We start from the raw sequence: 23,962 nt of genomic DNA, 5'->3' as shown, positions 1-23,962 counted from the left end.
AAGATATATCATCCAGTAAACACAGAATTAGAAAAGATGAATCATATGGTAAGAGTAAGAAATAACAGACACAGTTCAAATGTTACAATAATACCCAACACAATGCTATAAGAACTTAAGATAGGCCTCTTAATAAGTTGAGCAGATCACCTACATAGGATAAATAGAAAAAAAAGCTCCAATGAAAAACTGTGATCAGGACACAATCTTTATCACCTGTAAAAGCTCCCACATCGATGAAATCACATATCAACTTAAGTATAAATGTATCTAATTCTATACCACATGCCAGAGGAAAAAACTCTTTCCTAAGAATAAAAAAGAAAAGAAGTTTCTACACAGCCCTATTCAGTTTAGTTCCATGGCAAAACCTGAAACCATCCATTCTTGAAACTTGCTATCCTGGATACAATATTTTCCCTATTGATAGAATGACACCTCTACTAACAAAGATAATGCACCTAAACAACAGGTTCCATTGGCACAGATTTCATTATCAGAAGAAGTAATATAGGAGGTAGAAATTTTCCATGGTACATATTGCCTCTCTGCTGTGCCTCAGCAGGACACTCTTTTCATTCTCTCTCTCCCAGGAAAGGCAAACTGTGGTCAGCAGACCCTCTGAAGCTATAGGTGGGTGCCCCATCTTGTCTTAGGAAGTTGTCCCATTCATTGATGCATAGGTCACATGCAGTTTACTAAAGAAATATGACCATTTTTTGTTCAGCACAGGTTTTTCTATGGTATCTCTACCTGAAACAGAACCACCAGACAAGTGTAGAGGAAATTAAAACTTCTCTCCAGTATATTTACTTACATACCTTTGTCAAATATGTTCATTTTGGTTTTGCTTACCTGTTTTCATGGTTACAAGAAAAGGAAGGTTCAGGGGGAAGTACTGTATTGGAAAATGTCTGTGTTAATAAAAATCAAGAGGTTTTGACAAAATTTTTAACTATTCCCGAAAACTCCCCCTCCAGGACAACTTTGATAACATAGTTTTCCTTCAAATTAAAAAGCTGATTAAGAAACAGACTTTAGGGGGAAGCTAGGTGGTGCAGTGGAGAGCACCTGCCTTGAAGTCAGGAGGACCTGAGCTCAAATCCAGTCTCAGACCAAACACTTGACACTTACTAGTTGTGTGACTCTGGGAAAGTCACTTAACACCAATTGCCTTTAAAAAAAAAAAACAGACTTTACATTCAAAAAAAAAAAATCATCTGATATATCCATATGTTTATGTTACCACATTAATGAAACCCAATCAAGGTTTAACATCACAACAGAGATTAGAAATAGGCAAATTCACAGCAGTCAGCAGAAGATTAAAAGAAAAGACAGATTGGAATGCCAATGTACTATAAAATGATGTTAATAGGCCTTCATTACTTACCATCTGTAAGTCGAGAAGGTAGTAACAATCCTCTTCTGCCTAATTCTGCTAAAGCCAGACATCCACCATGCCAAGCATTATCTGTTTCCTGAAAACTAACAACAAATAGAACAACATGAATTTAACCTTAGGTATTTTAGTTTCTCAAAACTCAATCATTATTTAAAACCTGTTTTTTGTTGTTGTTATTTATCATTCCTTTTGGAAGATAAGGGACATTTCTATTTAAAAAATTTACAGGCCCTTCTAAGAATCCAATACTAAGGTTAGGAATTCTCCTCAAATAAGTTACACGGTGCCTTGGCTTACACTTGTTGCTGTGGGTATGAAGCACAAAATCTAAAATTAAGTGATAAACATATAATTATCATGTTCTAAATATGACATGAAGTTTGTCTACAGAATGTTAAGAACAGCAAGTTTTCTGAAACCCTTAGGACAATGGTATATGGTGGATGGGTGGATGGGTTGGTTGGGTGGGTGGGTGGGTGGGTGGGTGGGTGTGTTTTAAGGGTGGGAATATAACTGGCCAGCAAAAACTAACTCGGAGAAAGTTTAGAATTTATTAAGGATATGGTTAGGGAATACAAACATCTAGAAACAAGAGCCATGATCACAAAAAGTAAATGGCTTTATCAAGCAAGAACAAGTCATGCTAGAAAACTTCATTTACTTTTTTGATGGAGTTACTAGACAGATAATAGAGGCAACCTTTTAGGTTCAAATCCCACCTCTGATATTTTCTGGCTGTGTGCCCTTGAGCAAGTTACTTAACCTCTATGTACCCCAGGCACCTCCTAAGGGTTTACCTACTACATCACAGAGGGGTTGCAAACTCCATTATTTGATGTAATTCTCACACTGGGTGTATTATCTAGTCTTCACATTGACAAAATCATGGTGTAATAAACTGATAGCTCATGAAGCTAAAGAGGTAGATTTAAGCAAAGCATCTTTTACTATTTCTGCTCATATCATCCCAAGGTATGAACTAGAAGATAACATAGTTAGGTGAACTTGGAACTGACTGGACAGACAGGCCTGATGGGAACTTGGAAGATGTCTAGTGGAGTGCCAAGAAACAACTTCTCCTTGACCTTATACTATTTTACATTTTTTAAATAACCTACATAAAGTTTTAGATTTCATTTTATCAAATTTACACAACATGAAACTAAGAGAGAGATATAACAAACTGGATGACAAAGTAGGATGTAAATAGATCTCAAATGGCAAAACTATATCTATGAGCTATATCTAATAAGATAAATATTAATTTTAATTTTTTTTTATTTTTAGGCAATTGGGGTTAAGTGACTTGCCCAGGGTCACATAGCTAGTAAGTGTCAAGAGTTGGTCTGAGGCCACATTTGAACTCAAGTCCTCCTGACTTCAGGGCCGGTGCTCCATCCACTGCGCCACCTAGCTGCCCCAAGATGAATTTTAATAGGGATAAATGTAAAGTCTTATTTTGGGGTTCCAAAAATCAACTTTGTAAATACAAAGTAGAAGATGCATTGCTATATAACAGATGGTCTGAAAAAAGATCTGGGAGTTTCAGTAGCATGTTCAATAAATCAACAGTCAAAAAGAGAAGCCAAGAAAGGCTAATGCAATCTAAGGTTGTACTAAAAGGCACTGTATTCAGAACAATGGAGGTGATAACCCTGCTGTCTACCAGTCAGACCACATCAAAAGAACTAAGTTCAATTATAAGTAAATCACATTTTAAAGACATTAATAATAGGAAAGCAGCCAGAAGTGGGCAGCCAGGATAGTGAAGGGTCTTGAGGTCATGTCACATTAATTTGTCATGTCCCTTTAGTTTGGAGAAGGCAAGACTTTGACAAGAGAAAGTAAGAAAGGAAAGCTATCTTAAAATGCTTCCAGAGATACCACATAGAAAAGGAGTTAGACTAGGGGGTTTTTTTCCTGGGGTTCATGAACTTTTTAAAATATTTAACTGTATCTCAATAGAATTAGCTTCCTTATAATCCTATTCATTTTATTTGCACTTAAAAACCATTACCTGAAAAGAGACTTCACCAAACTACCAAAGGGAGTCCATGACACCAAAGATTAAGAACCCATGAATTAGACTACATCCAAAAAGTCACCAAAATGTACATATTCTTCAACTCAGAAATACTGAACATATACTCCCAGGACATCATGGTCAGAGTGAAATGACTTATATGTGCAAGAATTATAGCAGCACTTTTTGTTGTAGCAAAGAACTGGAAGCAAAATAGACGCCTATCAATTGAAAAATGGCCACACAAAATATGGCATATGATTGTAATAGAAGTTATTGGATCAGAAGAAGAATATGTTAAGAGATTTATAAAAACACTCACATGAACTGATGAAGAATGAAATGAGTAGAAACTAGAAAACAACTTCTGTGATAATGATAATAATAAAATGAGGGGAAACAACTTTGAGAGGTCAAAAGAACTCTGATAAAAGCACTGACCAATCATAACTTCAAAAGACTTATAATGAAACACAACTTTCAACTCTTGGGAAAGAAGTGAGAGCCTAGAGATAAAGAATCAGATATAAGTTTTCACATATGGTACTATATTGATATTTTTGCTTTACTATACACATTTCATAAGAGAGGGTATCTACTCAGGTGGCAGGAGAGAGGAAAGTTAGAGGGTTATGACAGATATGAAAACACAAGAGCAACAATAAAAATCGTTTCTTAAATGAACAGGAAAAAAGAAATGCAGAAGGAGATACAAATAAAGCAATACTGTTAATACCTTGTCAGACTTAATTAACGCCAACTGCCTCACTAAAAAGCAAAAAAAAAAAAAGGAATCACTTGCATAGAGATAATTGAACCCATGGAGAACTGAGAAGATGAGCTTATCAATCTTACCATTGCCTAATTAAAAAAGAAAAAAAAATTTACATAAAAAAGCTGTTAACTATTTTAAAGGGGGGAGGGGCAGCCAGGTGGCACAGTAGATAGAGCACTGTCCCTGGAGTCAGGAAGACCTGAGTTCAAATCCAGACTCAGAGCAGACATTTGACACTTACTAGCTGTGTGACCCTGCGCAATAGCCTCGTGAAAAAAAAAGAAATAATTTTTTTTAAAAACTGATGCAAGACATTTTCAGTTTCTTGTATAATCCTCTTTCCTGCTCTATTTAACTGAAAATGTAACTTTCTTGACAATTAAGTTCACAATTTTAAGAATAAAGAAAATACTTATTCTGCTTGGCCCCAGAAGACAGATCTCCAAGCAATGGATAATCTTTCAGAAAAGCAGAGGAATGCTTAATGTAAGATAAAACAGCAGCTCGAACTATTCAAAAGTAGAATGGGCTAAATTTAAAAGATTAAAGATTTAAGCCTATTTATGCATTTCTACATAGGCCCTAGCAAAACTTCACTTTGCTGGCTTGGAGTCTAGTGTATACTTGATTGAACTGAATATGAAGACCTACGAACTATCATAGCAAAAGTCTAGCAACAGAGCAAAATAAATTGAATTAAAAGAGATGGGAACATCAATGGATTTTGTCATTAAGAAAATGATTTTGGCATCAGATTACCTAAAGAAGTTATCTGTAATTAAAAAAAAAAAGAAGTTATCTATAAAGCTAGCTAAAGTCTTCAATCCAAAGAAGAAAATAAAAGCTCAAAATAAGTGGAAGCTGCCAACACAAAAGAGAAGAGGCTGTTTCACCTATTCTGCCCTCTATTATGGAATAACCTAGTCCCTTGCAATAGCTGGGATTGTTAGGCTCCTCTCCATATGGCTTTCCTCTGTGAAAGATGAAACTACTTCAATTACCATCCAGAAATCACCAGTAAAGGCTCAAGAAGGTAGGGGGTGTCAATATAGGGAAAAAGGATGGGTGCTTTGAGCTTTCATGTTGAAGATTGTTATTGAAGATGGAAGAGGCCTGAGCCCTCTCAAATTCCTCTCCAAACAACGTTAAAATAATGCGTCAAAATTAATTCTGAGGCAGCACAACCAATAAAAAGATGGGGCAAAACAATTTTCCAGACTAAGAAAACTTAGGTCAGCAAGAATGGTCTATCTCACTGTGGTGAGACTGAAGCACAGGCCACACCAACACAGGCCTTGACCTGAGAAGCCATGAGCAGCTTCCAGAGCTTTCAGCCTACAAACAGTAAAGTCTGAAGTCTGAAGATTACAGGAGACAGTTGCTGGCAGTGAGAAGATAGCTCTCTTGCATTACCTATACCTGGATCTGAGTCACAGTCCCAGGGTAAAAAGAAGTACTAGCAGGAATGAGGACCCTGGACATTGTTCCAGGGCAGCCAGGAGAGCAGTGATCATACTTCTCATTAGAGCATACCACTTTGGGAGAACTGAAAACTTACAGACACTCAGAACTAGATCTGAAAACAGCCTCAAAAAAAACACTAAAGCTTAGGAATATGCCCCCTCCACTCCAGGAGCAGAACCCAACTTTAACATAAAGTTAAAAGTCAGAAAATAGGCTGGAAAAACGAGCAAACAACAACGAAAATAAACTGACCATAGAAACTGACTACGGTGACAGGAAAGATAAAAACAAAAACTCAGAAGAATTCAACAAAATCAAGGCAGCTACAGAGAAAACCTCAAAAAAAAATACTAATAAGTCTCAGAACAAAAAAAGAAATCCTGGAAGAGCTCAAAAAGAACTTGAAAAATTAAATAAGCCAGGAAAAAGAAAATTTTGGGAAAGAACTGAGAGTAATGCAAGAAAATCAAGAAAAAAGAGTCAAAAGCTGAGTAAAGGAGACAAAAAAATGCTGACGAAAATAACATCTTAAAAAAGAGAATAGGCAAAATTGTAAAAGAAGCTAAAGAAAATCCACTTTAGAGAAGAACTGCTTAAAAAGCAAAATTGAACAAACAGAAAAAGATGCACAAAAATTCACTGAAGAGAAGAACTCTTTAAAAAGCAGAATTGACCACATGTAAAGAGATGTACAAAAATTCATTGAAGAAAAGAAATTCTTGGGTAGCAGCAAGGCGGCACAGTAGATAGAAAAGAAGAAGACAATGAATGAATTAGAATAGGCAAAGAAGAAACAAAGCTATCACTCTTGGCAGATGATATGATGGTATACTTAGAAAATCAACTCAAAATACTTGAAATAATTTGCCAACTTTAGCAAAGTTGCAGGATATAAAATAAACCCACATAAATCACTGGCATTTCTATATATTACCAACAAAGCCCAGCAGCAAGAGATAGAAAGAGAAATTCCATTTAAAGTTACTGGAGACACTATAAAATATTTAGAAGTCTACTTGCCAGGTATAAATACAATTAACACAATCAAAAAACACTTTTCATACAAATAAAGTCAGACTACATAATGGGGAAAATAACAGTTGCTTGTGGGTAGACTGAGCTAATATAATAAAAATGACAATTCTACCTAAATTTAATTATTCATTTATTCAGTGCTATACCAATCAAACTACCAAAAAATTATTTTATAGAGCTAGGAAAAATAATAACAAAATTCACCTGGAAGAACAAAAAGTCAAAAATATCAAGAATATCAACGAAAAGAAATGGAAGGGAAGGTGGCCTAGCAGTACCAGATGTAAAAACGTATTATAAAGCAGCAATCATCAAAATTACTTGGTACTGGCTAAGAAATAGAGTGGTGGATCAGTGGAATAGGTTAGGTACACAAGACACTGCAGTCAATGAGTATAATAATCCACTCTTTGGTGGGCAGAGTCAAGATGGCAGAGTAAAGTCAGGAACTTGCCTGAGCTCTCCCCCAAAACCTTCCAAATATCTTTTAAAAATGACTCTAAACAAATTCTAGAACAGCAGAACCCACAAAAAGACAAAGTGAAACAAAATTCCAGCCTACGACAACCTGAAAGGTTGACAGGAAAGGTCTACTGCACCATGCTGAGAGAGGAGCACAGTCCAGAGCAGGCCACAGCAGCAGAGAAAAGGCTCCAGTAAGCCCAGAGCAGGCCTCAGGGGACTCAATCACAGACAGTAGAAGCGGTTTCCAGACTTATCAGCCCACAGATGCCAAAAACAACTTAGAAGGTCAAAAGGAAAGGTATGTTAGATGTGGGTGAGGGAGGAGCATAATCCATTGCAGGCTGCACCACCATAACCCCTGCCCCAGCAAACCAGTAACACGCCTTGGGAGTGAAGCAACTAAAAGTGGCAATGGCGTCAGCTGCTTATGCAGCTTTAAGCCCATACATAGTAAGGGGATCAAACAACTGATCAGAAGATTACAGGGGTCTCTTTGCTAGCACTGAGACAGTACTCTGTTGCTTTGCCCATACTTGGATCGGGATTGCAGTCCTGGGGCGAGGAGGAGAACTAGCATAACAGTTTGCAGCAACACAGTTCCATGTCCGGAAAGAGTGTTTGTGGTCACTCACAGACCAGAGCACAGGCCAGGAGAGGAGTAAAACAAAACCAAAAGAATGAAAAAATAGAAGACAATGTGAAATATCTCACTGGCAAAACAATTAACCTGGCAAACAGATCCAGGAGAGATAATTTTAAAATTATTGGCCTACCTGAAAGCAATGATCAAAAAAGGAGCCTAGACATCATCTTTCGAGAAATTATTAAGGAAAACTGCCCTGATAATCTAGAACCAGAAGGTAAAATACAAATTGAAAGATTCCACCAATGACCTCCTGAAACAGATCCCAAAATTAAAACTGCCAGGAATATTACAGCCAAGTTCCAGAGTTCCCAGATCAAGGAGAAAATATTGTAAGCAGCCAGAAAGAAACAATTCAGATATTGTGGAAACACAATCAGGATAGCACAAGATTTAGCAGCTTCTACATTAAAGAATCTAAGGGCTTGGAACATGATATTCTGGAGGGCAAAGGAGATAGGATTAAAACCAAGAATCACCTACCCAGCAAACCGGAGTATAATCCTTCAGGGAAAAAAATAGACATTCAATAAAATAGAGGAATTTCATGCATTCTTGAGAAAAGACCAGAGCCAAATAGAAAATTTGACTTTTAAATACAAGACTCAAGAGAAGCATGAAAAGGTAAACAGGAAAGGGAAATCATAAGGGACTTATTAAACGGTTTACATTCCTACATGGAAAGATGATATTTGTAACTCATAACACCTTTATCATAAGACCTTTATAAGACCTTTAGAGTAGCTAGAAGGAGTATATATACACAGAAGGCACAGGTGTGAGTTGAATATGAAGAAATGATATCTAAAAAATAAAATTAAAGGGTGAGAGAGGAATGTACTACGAGAAAGAGAAAGGGAGAGATAAAAGCAAAAAAGAAAAAAGCTTTTACAGTGGGGGGGAAGAGTGTGGAGGTGAGAGGGAATGAATGAACTTTAGTCTTTTACAACATGAATATTATAGAAGTGTTTTGCATGACTACACATGTATAACCTATGTTTAATTGCCTGCCTTCTCGATGGGAGACTGGGGGTGGGGAGGGAGGAAGGGAGAGAATTTGAAACTGAAAGTTTTAAAAACAAATGTTAAAAATTGTTTTTTACATGTAACTAGGGAAAAAATAAAATGCCAAATTTAAAAAAATAATAGTCCACTATTTGATAAACCCAGAGGCCACAATTTCTGGGATAAAAACTCACTTTGACAAAAACTGCTGGGAAAACTACAAAACAGTACGGTAGAAACTATGCATAGATCAACATCTTACACCGTATACAAAGATAAGGTCAAAATGGGTACATGATTTAGACATCAAGAATGATACCACAAGCCAATTAAGAGAGCAAAGAATAATTTACCTGTCAGATCCATGGAGAACAAAAGAATTTATGAACAAACAAGAGATAGAGAACATTATGAATTACAAAATGGATAATTTTGATTACATTAAATTTTAAAAGTTTTTCACAAATAAAGCCAATGCAACCAAGATTAGAAGGGAAGCAGAAAGCTGAGAAACAATTTTTACAACCGTGTCTCTGATAAAGGCCTCATTTCTAAAATATATAGAGAACTGTGCCCAATTTATAAGAATACTAGTCATTCCTCAATTGATAAATGGTCAAAGAATATGAACAGGCAGTTTTCAGATAAAGAAATTAAAGCTATCGATAATCATACGAAAAATGCTTTAAATCACTTTTGGTTAGAGAAATGCAAATCAAAATACCTCTGAGGTACCACCTATCAGATTGGCTAATATGACAGAAACAGAAAATGATGAATTTTGGAGAAGATGTGGGATAACTGGAAAACTAATGCATTGTTGGTAGAGTTGTGAACTGATCCAACCATTCTGGAGAACAATTTGCAACTCTGCCCAAAGAGCTGTAAAATTATGCATATCCTTTGATCCAGCAATACTACTACTAGGTCTGTATCCCAAAGAGATCGTTAAAAAGATTATGAAAAGGACACACATGTTCAAAAAATATTTACACCAGCTCTTTTTGTGGTGGCCAAGAATTGGAAATCGAGGGGATGCTCATCGATTGGGGAATGGCTGAAGAAGCTGTGGTATTAAATGTAATGGAATACTATTGTGCTATAAGAAATGATGAACAGGCAGACTTCAGAAAAATCTGAAAAGACATATGAATTGATGCTGAGTAAAGTAAGCAGAACCAGCAGAACAGTGCACACAGTAAAAGCAACATTGTGCAATGACTAACCTTTATAGACTTAGTTCTTCTCAGCAATGCAATGATCTAAGACAATTCCAAAAGATTCATGATAGAAAATGCCATCCATATCCAGAGAAAGAACTATGGACTCTGACTACAGATTGAAATATCCAATTTTGTGCGTGTGTGTTTTCTTTCTCACGGTTTTTCCCTTTTATTCTGATTCTTCTTTACAATATGACTAATGTGGAAATTTTTAATATGATTGTACATGTATAGCCTATATCAGACTCCACACCATCTTGGGGAAGAGAGAGGGGAGGAGGGGTAATTTAAACTCAAAATCTTATAAAAGTAAATGGCGAACACTAAAAATAAACAAATACATTTTTTAAAAATGAGGTACAAGAGGAAGAATTCCCAAACAGACCATGACTGGGTTGGAATATTGTTGTGGTACAAGAAATATAGAAAGATTTGGACTTCTGAAGGAAGATACTACCCACCTAGATAGAAAGAGTTGACAAGTGGAAATAAGCATAATACAGTCTTACACATATGCGTTTGAGTGTATATGTGTATATTTGTATGTGTTTATGGATATAAATGTGTGTGTGTGTGTGTGTGTGTGTGTGTGTGTGTGTGTGTGTGTGTAGTTGACCTGTCAGACATATGGGTAAAGGAAGAATTTATGAGCAAATAAGAGATAGAAACAATTACAGCATACATATGAAATGGACCATTCTGATTACATTAAATAAAAAGGTTTTATACAAACAAAACCAATGTAGCCTAGATTAGAAGGAAAACAAAAAACTGGGAAAAATTTTTCAAGGCAAATTTCTCTGATAAAGGCATCAATTCTCAAAACATAGAGAGAGCTAAGTAAAATTTATAATAATTTGAGTCATTCCCCAATTGATAAAATAGTCAAAGTAAAAAAAATGCAGTTTTCAGATGAAGAACTCAAAATATCTATAGTCACATAAAAAATGTTCTAAATCACTATTGATTGGAGAAATGTGAATTAAAACAACTCTGAGATATCCCCATACATCTATCAGATTGGCTAATATGACAGAAAGAGAAAATGACAAATGTTAGAGGGGATGTGGGAAAATTGGGACACTAATGCACTGCTGATGGAGTTGTGCACTGATCCAATGATTCTAGAGAACAAATTAGAACTATGCCCAAAGGACTATAAAACTCTGACTATATACATATATATACACATACATATGCATATACATATACATATATATACACACACATATACATATATACACATATATACATATATATACATACATATACATATACACACATATACATACATACATACATATACATATACATATACATATACATATACACACATATACACATATACATATATACACATGTATACAGACATACATATACATATATGTATACACACACATATATGTAGACCACACTACTAGGTCTATATCTAAAAAAGATGGGAGGGAAAAAAAGAGAAAAGCACCTATACGAACAAAAATTTTTACAGCAGCTCTTTTTGTGGTAGCAAAGAACTGGAAATTCAGAGGATTTCCATCAGTTGAGGAATGACTAAACAAGTTGTGGCATACGAATGTAATGGAATACTACTGTTCCATAAGAAATGGTGAGCAGAATTCTTTCAGAAAAACATGAAGACTTACATGAACTGATGCAAAGTGAAATGAGCAAAACCATATTGTACAATGATCTATTGTAAATGATTTAGTTGTTCTCAGCAATACAACGATCTAAGACAATTCCAAAGGACTTATGAGGAAAAATGCTATGCACTTTCTGAAAAAAACATAATGAAGTCCGAATGCAAATCAAAGCATACTGTTTTTTAACTTTATTTTTCTTAGGGTTTTTTTTTGGGGGGGGAGTGCAGTCTGTGTTTTCTTTCACATCGTGACTAATATAGAAATGTGTTTTGCATGACTGCATATATATAACCTATATCAAACTGCTTATTTTCTAAATGGGAGGAGGAAGAGAATTTGGAACTCAACTTTTTAAAAAATGAGTGTGAAAACTGTTACATATAATTAGAAAAAATAAAAATGTTACAGCAAAATTTTAAAAAGGAATGAATAAGCATTTATTAAGTATTATATGCAAAGTACTATGCTAAGCTCTGGCAATACTATTCTCAAGGAATTCCCATACTAATATGGAAAGAAAACACACATAAGAATTTCAGCAGAAATAAAAGAGACTTTTAATTTTGTCTTTGTTACACTGGCACTTAGCACATAAGAGACAAGGACCCATAATAAATGTTTGTCAAATTGAATTGAATTCTACATTTCTACCTCTCTTACTCCTTACAGCAGGTCTAACAAGAAACCACAGCCCTCAAGCTGACCAGTAGCCAAGATTTTAACCCTTTGTACCCAAATCTTTTACTAACTGCTTTGTTCTCTACCCACCTCCTTCAATACTGAACACCAATCTAACAAACCTCCACTTTCCCCCTTTCTACACACAAATGACAGAGTGCTTCTGTAGGAAAGATCCAATGTAAACTTCATGCTTTACAAATTAATGCTGTCCAACATCAACTTGGCGTTTGCTGGTACTAAGCAGTATTTTCATTAATCTCCCTACAAAGGGTGAAACTCACAGGAATTTAAATCTTCCCTTCTTTCTCCTTTTAGACCCTCAACTCAAAGGGCCCTACTGGCAATCTGTGTAAGATTTAATTGCATGACAACTAAGGTCAATTGCTATAGCAGCTCACTATATATAATTGCCTACAGGCCCAACATATGAATCTTTACATTCTTCCCTTCAAAGAATCAAAAACCTCTTCTTTTCTAAAACTAAACCTTCAACCTGAACTCCATATCCCATTATATCACTCTCAATTATATCACTGAAATCTTCCTCCTCTTCTATCTTTAAATATACAACAAAATATTTAAAGTAGTATCTTTGGGGACAGGAAAAATTGGAAACAAAGTAAATGACCATCTACTACAAAATAATTAAATTGTGGCACATGAATTAATAACTATTACAATACTGTAAGAAATGACGGTTGTGATGAAAACAGAAAAGTATGGAAAATACTTAAAGTGATGCAGAGTAAAGTGAGCAGAGCTAAGAAAACAATATAAACAATGACTACCACAATGTAAACTTAAAAAAAAAACATATACACATATCAAAAGGGAATGCTGAAAAAAGGAAGAGATACAGAAAGACACTCCCAACCCACTCCTATGCAGATGTAGAAGAATCACAAATGTGTACATAGTACATATGTTCAGACTTTAACAATAAATTGACGGGTTATGCTAACTTTTTTCCCTCTTCTTCTTTTGTTATCTTAAGAAAAACATTATTTGGGCTGGGATTCTTATAATCTAGCCAATAGTTTATGTTCTAATAAACCTTGTCTTTGGCTGAAAAAAAAGGGGGGGGCAGCTAGGTGGCGCAGTGGATAGAGCACCGGCCCTGGATTCAGGAGGACCGAGTTCAAATCCGGCCTCAAGACACATAACACTTACTAGCTGTGTGACCACAGGCAAGTCACTTAACCCCATTGCCTAGACAAAAAAAAAAAAGACATAAAAGAAAAACATTATTTGGAGGAAGCTAGGTGGCGTAGTGGGTACAGCACCAGCCCTGAAGTCAGGAAGATTTGAGTTCAAATCTGGCATCAGACACTTGACACTGACTAGCTGTGTGAAGCCGGGCAAGTCACTTAACCCCAATTGACTCACCAAAAAAAAAAAGAAAGAAAGAAAGAAAAACACCATTTGCTACATGAGATGGCTCTCTGAGAGGGAGAGGAAGACTGGGAGAAACTCTGGCAATATAAACAACAAAAGACATCAATAAAAAACAAATTTTTATAAATAGGACAGTTCTGGGTGGCGGCTGGCATGGTGGAACTTGTAGTGGCTGTGAAGAGGGAAAATCTCCTCACAGTTCCAAGGCAGAAAAGAGTGCTTGTGGTCACTCACAGATTACAGCACAGGCAGGAAAGGAGTAAACACCTCACCATTGATCATACCACCTTAGAAGAACTGAAAATTGACAGGTCCCTAGAAGTATCTCTGAAAAACAGCTGCACAAAACCCCCAAAACTTGGGACAGTACATTCTCCATAATGGAAGCAGACCCCTATCTTAGCAAAGAGTATAAAAGTCAAATAATTGGCTGGGATCATAAGCAAACAGCACGAAAAAAGTCAGACCACAGAATCTTACTCTGGTGACAAAGAAGATCTAAACATATAACCAGAAAAAGACAAAAAAGTCAAAGCTCCTATATCCAAAGCCTCCAAGAAAAATATGAATTAGTCCCAGGCCATGGAAGAGCTCAAAAAGGATTTTGAGAAACAAGGAAGAGAAGTAGAGGAAAAACTGGGAAGAGAAATGAGAGTGATGCAAGAAAATCATGAAAAATAAGTCAACAGCTTGCTAAAAGAGACCTCAAAAAATACTGAAAAAAATAACACTTTGAAAAATAGACTAACTCAAATAGCAAAAGAGGTCCAAAAAGCCAATGAGAAGAATGCCTTAAAAAGCAGAATTGGCCAAATGGAAAAGGAAGTCCAAAAGCCCACCGAAGAAAGTATTTCCTTAAGAATTAGAATGGAACAAATGGAAGCTAATGACTTTAAGAGAAATCAAGATATTATAAAACAAAACCAAAAGAATGAATGTGAAAGAATAAAGGCAAAAGAAGATGGTAAAGGATGAGATGGATAGAGAATCTTATGGAAACGATGATCACGAACTTGGACAGTCTTCAAGACTTTAAGAGATAGTGGAGGATAGAAGGGCCTGGCATACTATAGTCCACAGAGTCATAAAGAGTATAGCAACAACTGATAAATCAGTATCATTATTTTCATACAAAAAAAGGCATAACAAATTTGTTCTCATATGATACATTCAATTTTTCACTAAAATTAGTGAAAGATAATGAAAACTATTTTCATTGTTTCCCAGTGAAATCTAAGACAATCCCAACAAAAGAGTTTGTGCTTCATGAATGTACTGTGATTATTTTTTTGGAACAGGATATATCTACTATGTGTTTAGCACTGTTCTGAGAATGGCAACCAATATTTTGACATATTATTAATGCATTCCTCAAACTGTCAGTGGGCATGCTAAGTAAAGAGGCTAAGTAAAAGAGGAAACATGTTTAAGAAAACACACTACTTTGCCTCATACTTGCAAACAGTCTTTTTTTGACTAACAAATATTTAAGCATCCTAATATGCTGACAAAACAAGTTTTCTACAAGACTGCCATGACCATTCACTATGATAATTTTAGAAGTAGAACAAACTAAAAATGAAAGCTTTTATTATCAACTGGGGCAGCTGAAATAAAATTTTATCTGTAACTCAACTTTGTCTGCTATTACAACCATTGAAAATATTTTATTCAGGAAAAAAATTCCTTTAGGTAGATAAGAGAAATTCACCCAGTTTCTCCCTCCCAAAAAAATTATAACAAGATTGAGATTTTTTTTTAAATATGCCACTGTAGGACAATGTTCTCTAAGCTTCTCTTCTATAATACACTTTATTTCATAAATACACAGAAATCTCCGTAAATGCTACAAAATTATCTAAAAACTACTATGTGTCAATTCGCCGAACTTAAGTTCACATGGACCTATCAGGATTTGAACCACAATTTCAAAAAAGCAAGACTAACACATTAATGGTGCTCTGCAACTAAAACAGGAGGCACTTAATAAATGTCTACTGAACTGGACTTATGTTGAAAAGCCTATCCCGATCAGCATTCTCTCCGTGAAGAAACTCAGAATGAAGCACTATTTGTTACTCAATTTTTCTTTCTTTGATTTTTTTAAGGCATCATGTAAGCAATATATTACAAAAAAGTGAAATTATTTTACATTACTACTGGTCAACCACAAACTCTATTTGAGGAAACACGGTAATAAGAAAGAAAGATGGACCTATAGTCAGAAGACTGGAGTTTGAATACCACTTCAGACACTTACTGGATGTGATTTAACCTCTCTGATTCATAGGTCCCTCGTCTGTAAAATGAGGATAATAATCTTATATTACTTATCTCATAAGCATTCTATAAATTTGTTACTGCAGGTTATTATAGGACTTACACTATGATCAAAAAATCTACCCATTTGTGCTGTGTCAGATTATGAAGACAATACAAAGCAGCCAAAAAGCTACTAAACTGTGCATACTCTTTGAGATTCTGCTACTAGATCTATACACCCAAAGAGATCAAAGAATGAGCAAAATGACTCATATACACAAAAATATTTATAGTAATTTTTCCATCCATCAAAGAATCAGAAATTAAACAGGTGTCCATCAATGTGGAATGGCTGAACAAGTTATTGTATATGAAGTGATAGAATAATACTGTGCTATAAGATATGATGAAGGGAATGTTTTCAGAAGAATCAGGGAAGACTTGTATGAACTAATGCAGAATGAAGCGGGCAGAACCAAAAGAAAAATGTAAGACAGTATCAATAATATTGGAAAGTCAAGAAATTCAACACAATGACCAACCAAAATTCTAGATGAAACATTACCCACATCCTGACAGGGAGACAATGGACTTAAAACTGCAGAATGAACTATACTTTTGTGCCCATGTTCACTACAAGAATTTTCTTTGCTTACTATACCTGTTTGTAACAGGAGTTTTGTTTTCTTGCTTTTGCAATTGCGGGGGGAGAGCGGGAGAGGCAGGGAGGGAACAGAGAGAAGGCTCATCATGAATATATAATAAAATTTAATTTTTACAAAAAGTTACACCAGGTAACTGAACCCAAATACTACAGGTAACTGAACCCAAATACTACAGGGTAGAGAATTAATTACATTACAAAAATGATTTCAAAATGGAAAATGATGGGGCAGCTAGGTGGTGCAGTGGATAGAGCATCGGCCCTGAAGTCAGGAGGAACTGAGTTCAAATCCAGCCTCAGACAAAACACTTGATACTTACTAGCTGTGTGACCTTGGGCAAGTCACTTAACCCCAACTGCCTAAAAGCAAAAAAAAAAAAAAAAAAAAGGAAAGTGATTTCACTTTGGTTTCTTTACATACCTGAAGCAGTCCAATACCGATCCAACAACATCATCTGCTAATTCTTTTGGTAGTCTTCCAGTCATTCTACCAATTCTGTAAGAGGGGGAAAAAAAAACCAACAAACATACACACATAAACAAAAACAATTAATTTGCATCATCCTTATACTTTGCCTAGTAAGTATTAATGTCCTACTGGTATACTGAAAGGAAAAAAAAAGGCAAAATAATTCAGCTCTGTATAATTATAATCTATGATTTCTCTTGCAAGGCTCATTGTGAAATACCATCAAACAAAAATCTGTCCCTACCTCTATAATATGTTTGTGGGTTTTTTGGCCAATCTCAAAAGCATACTACATGGTATTCTAAAATCTAACCATGCAAAAGGTGCATATTACAATATCTTCAATAGGTTTATTCCAAATCAGATATTCACCTCAATATACATAGATGAAGCCAAAGAACCTATGAGGCACCATCTTTACATTTGTACTCTGCCTCCTGTAGTTTTCTTTTAATAACAAATCAATGATGCTTACTTGTTTCAGGGCTGAAAATGTAAATGTCATCATTAGAGTTCAACAGCCAATTGAGTGCTAATGACAGACTCTTCTACTGTACGACTGGGCAAATCACTTAACCTCCCTGGACCTAAGTTTCCTCGTCTGTAAAAAGGGTGTAGACTAAATCGTATCCTTTTTTTTTTTAATGGTGCCCATTTTAAATAGATTTTGTTCCCCATAACAAGAATTGCATTTCCACTTGTTTACAATACAGAAAAAAGCACGATGTTTTTCACTTCTCTCCCTTTGCGTATCAGAATGTTCAGATTTACATAATAGCTTAAATGCTACTATTAAACTGCTACTGCTTTGCCTACAAATTTGAGTCCTTCAGCTTTTGTAAAGCTGTGCTGAATGCTCTGTTCTGGGTGCATTTAATCAACCTCATCAATAACAGATCCAGAAGAAGCACCTCCAAATGCAGCTCTTCCACCACTTGGGAATGCACCAGGCAGCATATCCCCAGCATTCTGACACAGTTTAGTAATGACCTCCATTCCTTTCTGTGGCTGCTCAAATTCTTCCTTCCAAACAATTTGGTTTTTATCCACTAACTTGATTTTTTTGTTACATTTGTCAAGGACCTTCTGTTTGTCTTCATCACTAATTTTGCCTTACACTTTCTCATTTTCTACTATACCTTTCATTTTGAAAGTGTAAGATTCAAGTAAGTTCCTGAAAGATACCTTGTGTCTCTGCTTCTTACCTTCAGCCACGTATTCCTCAGCTTCCTGGACTCAATGTCTTCATTGCTCAAGCAACTTTTGTCATTGATGACTATAATCTTATTCTCCTTGCCTATTAATTCATCCATAATAAATACACTAAAGATGCCACCTGCATCAATTTCAAATGTTACTTCAATAAAAGGAACACCCTGGAGGAAGGGGTAATTTCTGTGAACTCAAACTTGCTAAGAAGGTTGTCATCCTTTGTCATTGCTCTCTAACTTGGAATAAGCTAAGAAGACTGTTGTCTGAAAATGTGGGAAAAGTCAGTCTGCTTAGTAGTAATGTTGGTACTCCATTTAATCAGAACCATCATAACTCCACTGACAGTTTCAATAATAAGGGAAAGAGAAGTCACATTAAGCACAGCAAATCCTAAACTTTCTTACATTTAACCCCAGACAAGATGGCAGCCTGGACAGCAATACCATAAATAACAGCCTTATCAAGACTGTTTTAGCTCCTTGAGGAACAAAGTTTCTGAATCTTGGGGATGTAAGTGGAACCACCCATGAATCTGTGACTAATCTATTTTGCTATTACAAACTAGAATTCATGGTCTTTGACAGCTGAGGAGGTTAGATTCAGCGCTTCAAAACAAGCACAGGTGACAAGAGTATACCTTCACAGAGGAGTCAATCTCAGTCCTAGCCTGGGAACTGGAAAAGAGTATGCTTTGCATATTCACAAGCAGTGTGCAGACAGTGCACAGACAGTGCACAGACCTCTTGTTATCTCTGATTTCCTTCTTGTGCTTTCGCTTGAATTCAGCAATGAAATGATTATGTGGTTGTCACCCAACTGGGGTGTTCCCTACTGTGGACTTGACTTCAAAAATACCATCTTCAATGGTAAATAATGGACACATCAAAAATGCCATTTTTAATGTCAAAGATCAATACATTTCTCTTGGCACTAACCTTGCTGTCTAAACCATAAGCAATAGCAAAAGCAGTTTTCTCTTGATAAATTGAAGCACACAGACAAGACGGATGGTTTTGGCATTTTGGGAGGCCTGATAATGGGAATTATTGAAGTACACTAGTACAATGACTACAGCATTTGTAACAGTTTTCTGAAGGCAAGCTTTGACAATTTCTTTCATCTTGGTCAAGACAACAGAAGATACCTCTTTTGAGCAGAAGCTTTTGTTCTCCCCTTTTTATTCCACTTAGACCTAAGGCCTGCCTTTATCCTTTAGCACCATGAAAAGTCAATGTTTCATGTATGACTGTATGACTGCATCATCAATTCAATCAAAGACTGTGCTGGTGGGGTTTATTACAACCTGATTCTTTGAAGTATCATCAATTAAACATTCTATGTGCGTAAAGGTAGCATAACTTCGGGTGGTCCTCCCGACCAATGAGGAGAAACAAGGGCTGCTGTATACTAAGACTTTAGGTCAATTCCTAAGATCCCTTCCAATTCTAGATCTATGTTACTTATAGTGCTACAGCTATGAAAGAGGAAAGCAGGAACAGGTATACTTTCATTAGCATAATTCAATACTCTATCTAAGTGCAACATGCACTTATATTCAACTGGGCATGTAACTGTTAGTATACCACAGCAACTGAGGAGAAGAGGCCTGTCCAACATTTTTTAGAAGCTGAATGTTGATATGAAATTGTTTGAAGGCTCCCTAAGAAAACTGTCTTTTCCACTGACCTGTCCTTAATATATTGTCATCTAGGATTACAGCTTTGTTATTTAGGATTAAAGCATTGTCTCACTTTAAAATGCAAATACTATCTATCCATTCTTCTGCCAGCAACAGTAATTAACTTTTGGTTTGAAGTTGATCTTGATCGTCAGATGCTTTTCACCATGACAGCTAGCTTAGAGATAGTTCTGACTACAGAATAGCGAAAGGACGTATGTTCAAATCAGAGACCACTGCTCAAAAATGTAAGGCCTGAGTAAGATGCCATCAGGCACCCCCAGTTAGCAGGTAAACTTAAAGCACTAGGAACCCCAAGTGAAGCAATGTGCATGCCATAAGGGAAGAGAAGAATACTATAAGGAAAACTGAGAAGGCATCTGAAAAAACTTCCTATACAATTTTGCCAGTTCTGGCTAGACACAGAGGTGATGATGTTAAAGTTTCAATATTAGAAACTAGCTTTAAAATAAAAGTTTTAATCACTAACTCTAACTAGGTAAACAATTCTCTTTGTCCTTAAAAAAACCTAATTACTGAAGCTATCAAATACTAGTTGAAATAGTAAAATAGTTGAATTTACCATCTAGTAAACAAAAATTTGCAAAAAAAACAGTTTTCTATTTTTTAGAGGTCTATGAAAATTATGCCAAGATTCATCTACTTATTTTCAGGTAAATGACAGGAAACATACCCTTTTGCTGCAGACCATCGGACAATTGTATCTTTGTCTTTCAATCCAACCAGCAGCTGCTCTATAAAGAATACAAGACAATAATTATTCACTTCTGCTCCACAGAACAAACAAAATTATATTATGATTTTCTTACTTAAAAATCAGAATATCTTAAAATACTCTATATTATAGCTACTTTTAACAAGATCTTTAAAGAATCTGCATTTTATTTTTAAGAATAGGAACCATCTATTTATGAGTTTAACAAAAGCAGTGTTTCTCAATCCATGCTGCAAGAAATTCAGGAACATCCCAAATTTGTTTGGTTTTAAATGAATTTTATGTTATTTGTTAATAGACATTGAAAATAATAATTTATAAGGGATTTTACAAGGGCTCTGCTCAAGTTTTATTTAAATTGAAGTGTTTTACCATTACGGAAATAATTGAGAACCACTATTCTAGAGTAATCAGCTAAAACTCATGTTCCTACTTAAGCAAAATCCAAAGTCCATCCCCAACATAATAAGGTACACAATGAATGAAATTGCATTTTTTTAATCTTCTTTGTAACATAACAGAAACCACAAGAACAAACAATTCAAGCTGGTTTGCCTAGATAAAGGAACCCAGCAGCTTCATGCATTTTAATTTCTATGGGAGGTGGAAGTAAGGAGAAAAGGAGAACAGATATTCTGTGTCATATCACTTTATTTACACTACCCTTTTCTGTGCCTCAGCAGGACATATATTCCCTTCTGGTCTTATATAGTTTACTTTCAAAGCAGAACTTCAATTTTATTTTTATTTAACTCAGTTCTTTTATGTAATTATAATCACAATAAATGAAAAATTCAAAATAAATATTTGCCATCATAAATACACTTAAAAGTAACAGATTTTTTTTGACAATATAACTGGCTTTTGATCCATATTTGGGTTTAATTTTGACTAATGGTAAGGCAAAAAACTTAACTTATAATGTGACCACATAATCAAGAAGATATTTTAAAAATCTAGGCTAAAAATGATACACTTTCATGTACAATTAATTCTTCCCTTTTTATTCATTTGATTTATAATAGAATATTTATCTAAAGATGATAAATACAACTAAAAAATTAACACTAAAAATTCAGCAATCCACAGACAGCAAAAAGATTATCTATTTTGGTAACTGTTGACTAGACGGTACATATATGACAAATATAATGTGAAATTATGTTCTATGAAATAAAATATATAAGCAAATGAACTGAAAAAAAAACCCCTACCCCTCTGTAAGAGAGAACTCTAAACCAAAGCACATTCTGCTTTCATGTGAAGGACAATTGTTACATGGCTAACTACAATTTTAAAATACCTTTTAAGCTGTGTTATTTTCTCTATCATTGTTAGTATATACGTACTATATATGACTTATATACATATAAATGTATACGCACAGAATGAATATATACACACATACTACATACAACAAATATATACGAAATAGTTTTTCTCAAATTTATACAAAGTTTTTTCAGAGTTCTTAGGTACTTTAAAATTTTAAGAACTTAGACTGAGTTAAGTAGAAAGAATCTAAAAACAACATATAGAAGGAGATTTATTCTTTAAAGTTTCTGATATAATTATTATAAATACTATAAATAGAGCACTGTCAGAGAATAAATAGTGTCCAATGAAAAACCTTCTTAATTCAGGTTCACTAAGTAAAAATTTTTTACATTCTGCTTCATTAGTTTTAATATAACATATAACAGTTTCCTATTTGAGTCACCTTACTATCACCTTTTTTTTTTCCCAATCGCAAGGTACAATAAAACAATGATATTTTTCTAGAACTTAAGAAAATGACAGTTGTTGAATTCATGGAAAAGCTCATGTTTGCTATTAACTGTACTGAATGACACATCCTAGTAGAAATCAACCCCAAAACAAACGTTTATTAAGTACCTACTATGGAACAGGCACCATACTAGGGAGTGAAAGTATAAATACAAAAGTCAGACACCTCTGCCCTTAAGGATCTTATATTCCACTTGACAGAATACTTTATATTCACAGATAATACACAGGTAGGAATGGTTTATTTTTTTGTACTCATATTTTTAATATCTAACTACATTATGGTATTGACAATATAGTAAGAGCTCAATAAATATTTATTGATTAATAATGTAGATATATAAGAAACAAATACAAAGTAAGGCAGGGTGGTAGGGGTTGTGGAAATATTAACTAGCAAAATCAGAAAAGGCTCCTTAAAGTAGGTAGCATCTGGGGTGCACCTTAAAAGTTGTTAGAGGCTTCCAAAAGGGAAAAGTAAGGAAGGTAAGAGTAAAAGGCATGGAGGAACCTCTGCAAAAGCAAAGAAGCTGAAGGGAATAGTAAGCATTCCAAGTTAACTAGAACCTTTTGTGAGCTTTAGCAGAGCTTTGGTAAGTAAGACACCAATAGCTAGGGAAATCAGAAAAGGCCTCATGTGGGGCATGTTGGGTTTGAGATGCCTACAAATATTCAGTTATAAATGTCCAGTAGGAAAGTGATAATGTGGGATTGGAGCTCTAGACAGACCATGGTTAGAGAAACAGATGTTAAGTGTCAACTGCACAGAAATCATAACTAATCCTATGAGAAATGATGAGATAATTGAGAGTGTATATAGACATAGAAGAGATGGTACCAGGACACAGCTGTGGGGCATACCCACACACAGGAGGATAAGGATGATAACCCTGCAGGAGAGAATGAGGAGTGGTCAGACAGGCAGAAGAAAACTAGGAAAGATGCGTCAGAATACAGTATATCCAGGAGGAGGGTGTACACAATAGTATCACATAGATGAGAACTAAGGAAGATATTAGATGATAGTTCGAGGGTCAAATGAAATTTAGGGAGAGGGAAAGCAGGTTTAGAGACAGCAAAAGGAAGAGACCAGAAAATGGGAAGAAAGTGAAAATGAGAGAAAACAGGAGGATGACTACAGAGGCAAGAGATGAGCTCAAGGGTACAAGAGGAGAACTGGAGAAAAGAAGAAAATTATGGGGAACAATGAGGTATAAAATTGAGGACAAAATAGAGCTTACAAGTACTCTATTTTTAAATTTATTACAACACTGCAATATTTCATTACATTCATGTGCCACAATCCATTTAAGTGGTCTCTATTTTCTCAGTATAACATGAGACAAGGTCAACTGTTGCAGCAACAGGACCGGCCAAAGCTTTCCCATCTTAAGCG

General features: G+C 35.3%; 1 protein-coding gene across 4 annotated transcripts in view; it reads right to left on the bottom strand.

The window, feature by feature from the left end:
* TBCD (tubulin folding cofactor D) overlaps positions 1–23,962 on the bottom strand; it is a 502,517-nt gene that overhangs the window by 362,848 nt on the left and 115,707 nt on the right. For all 4 annotated transcript variants that reach the window (XM_078155768.1, XM_078155769.1, XM_020987528.2 and 1 more), the window contains exons 12-14: positions 20,737–20,797; positions 17,105–17,179; positions 1,394–1,488 (exon numbers count right to left, since the gene is read on the bottom strand). In XM_078155768.1, the coding sequence (XP_078011894.1) occupies positions 1,394–1,488; positions 17,105–17,179; positions 20,737–20,797 (231 nt within the window). The remainder of the gene's footprint in view (positions 1–1,393; positions 1,489–17,104; positions 17,180–20,736; positions 20,798–23,962) is intronic.

The sequence above is a fragment of the Phascolarctos cinereus genome, unplaced genomic scaffold (assembly GCF_003287225.1).
Source record: "Phascolarctos cinereus isolate Bilbo 61053 unplaced genomic scaffold, phaCin_HiC Scaffold_5;HRSCAF=322, whole genome shotgun sequence".
NCBI classification, from domain to species: domain Eukaryota; kingdom Metazoa; phylum Chordata; class Mammalia; order Diprotodontia; family Phascolarctidae; genus Phascolarctos; species Phascolarctos cinereus.
The sequence above is the reverse complement of the archived record's forward strand: the minus strand, read 5'-3'. Positions and strand labels throughout refer to the sequence as shown.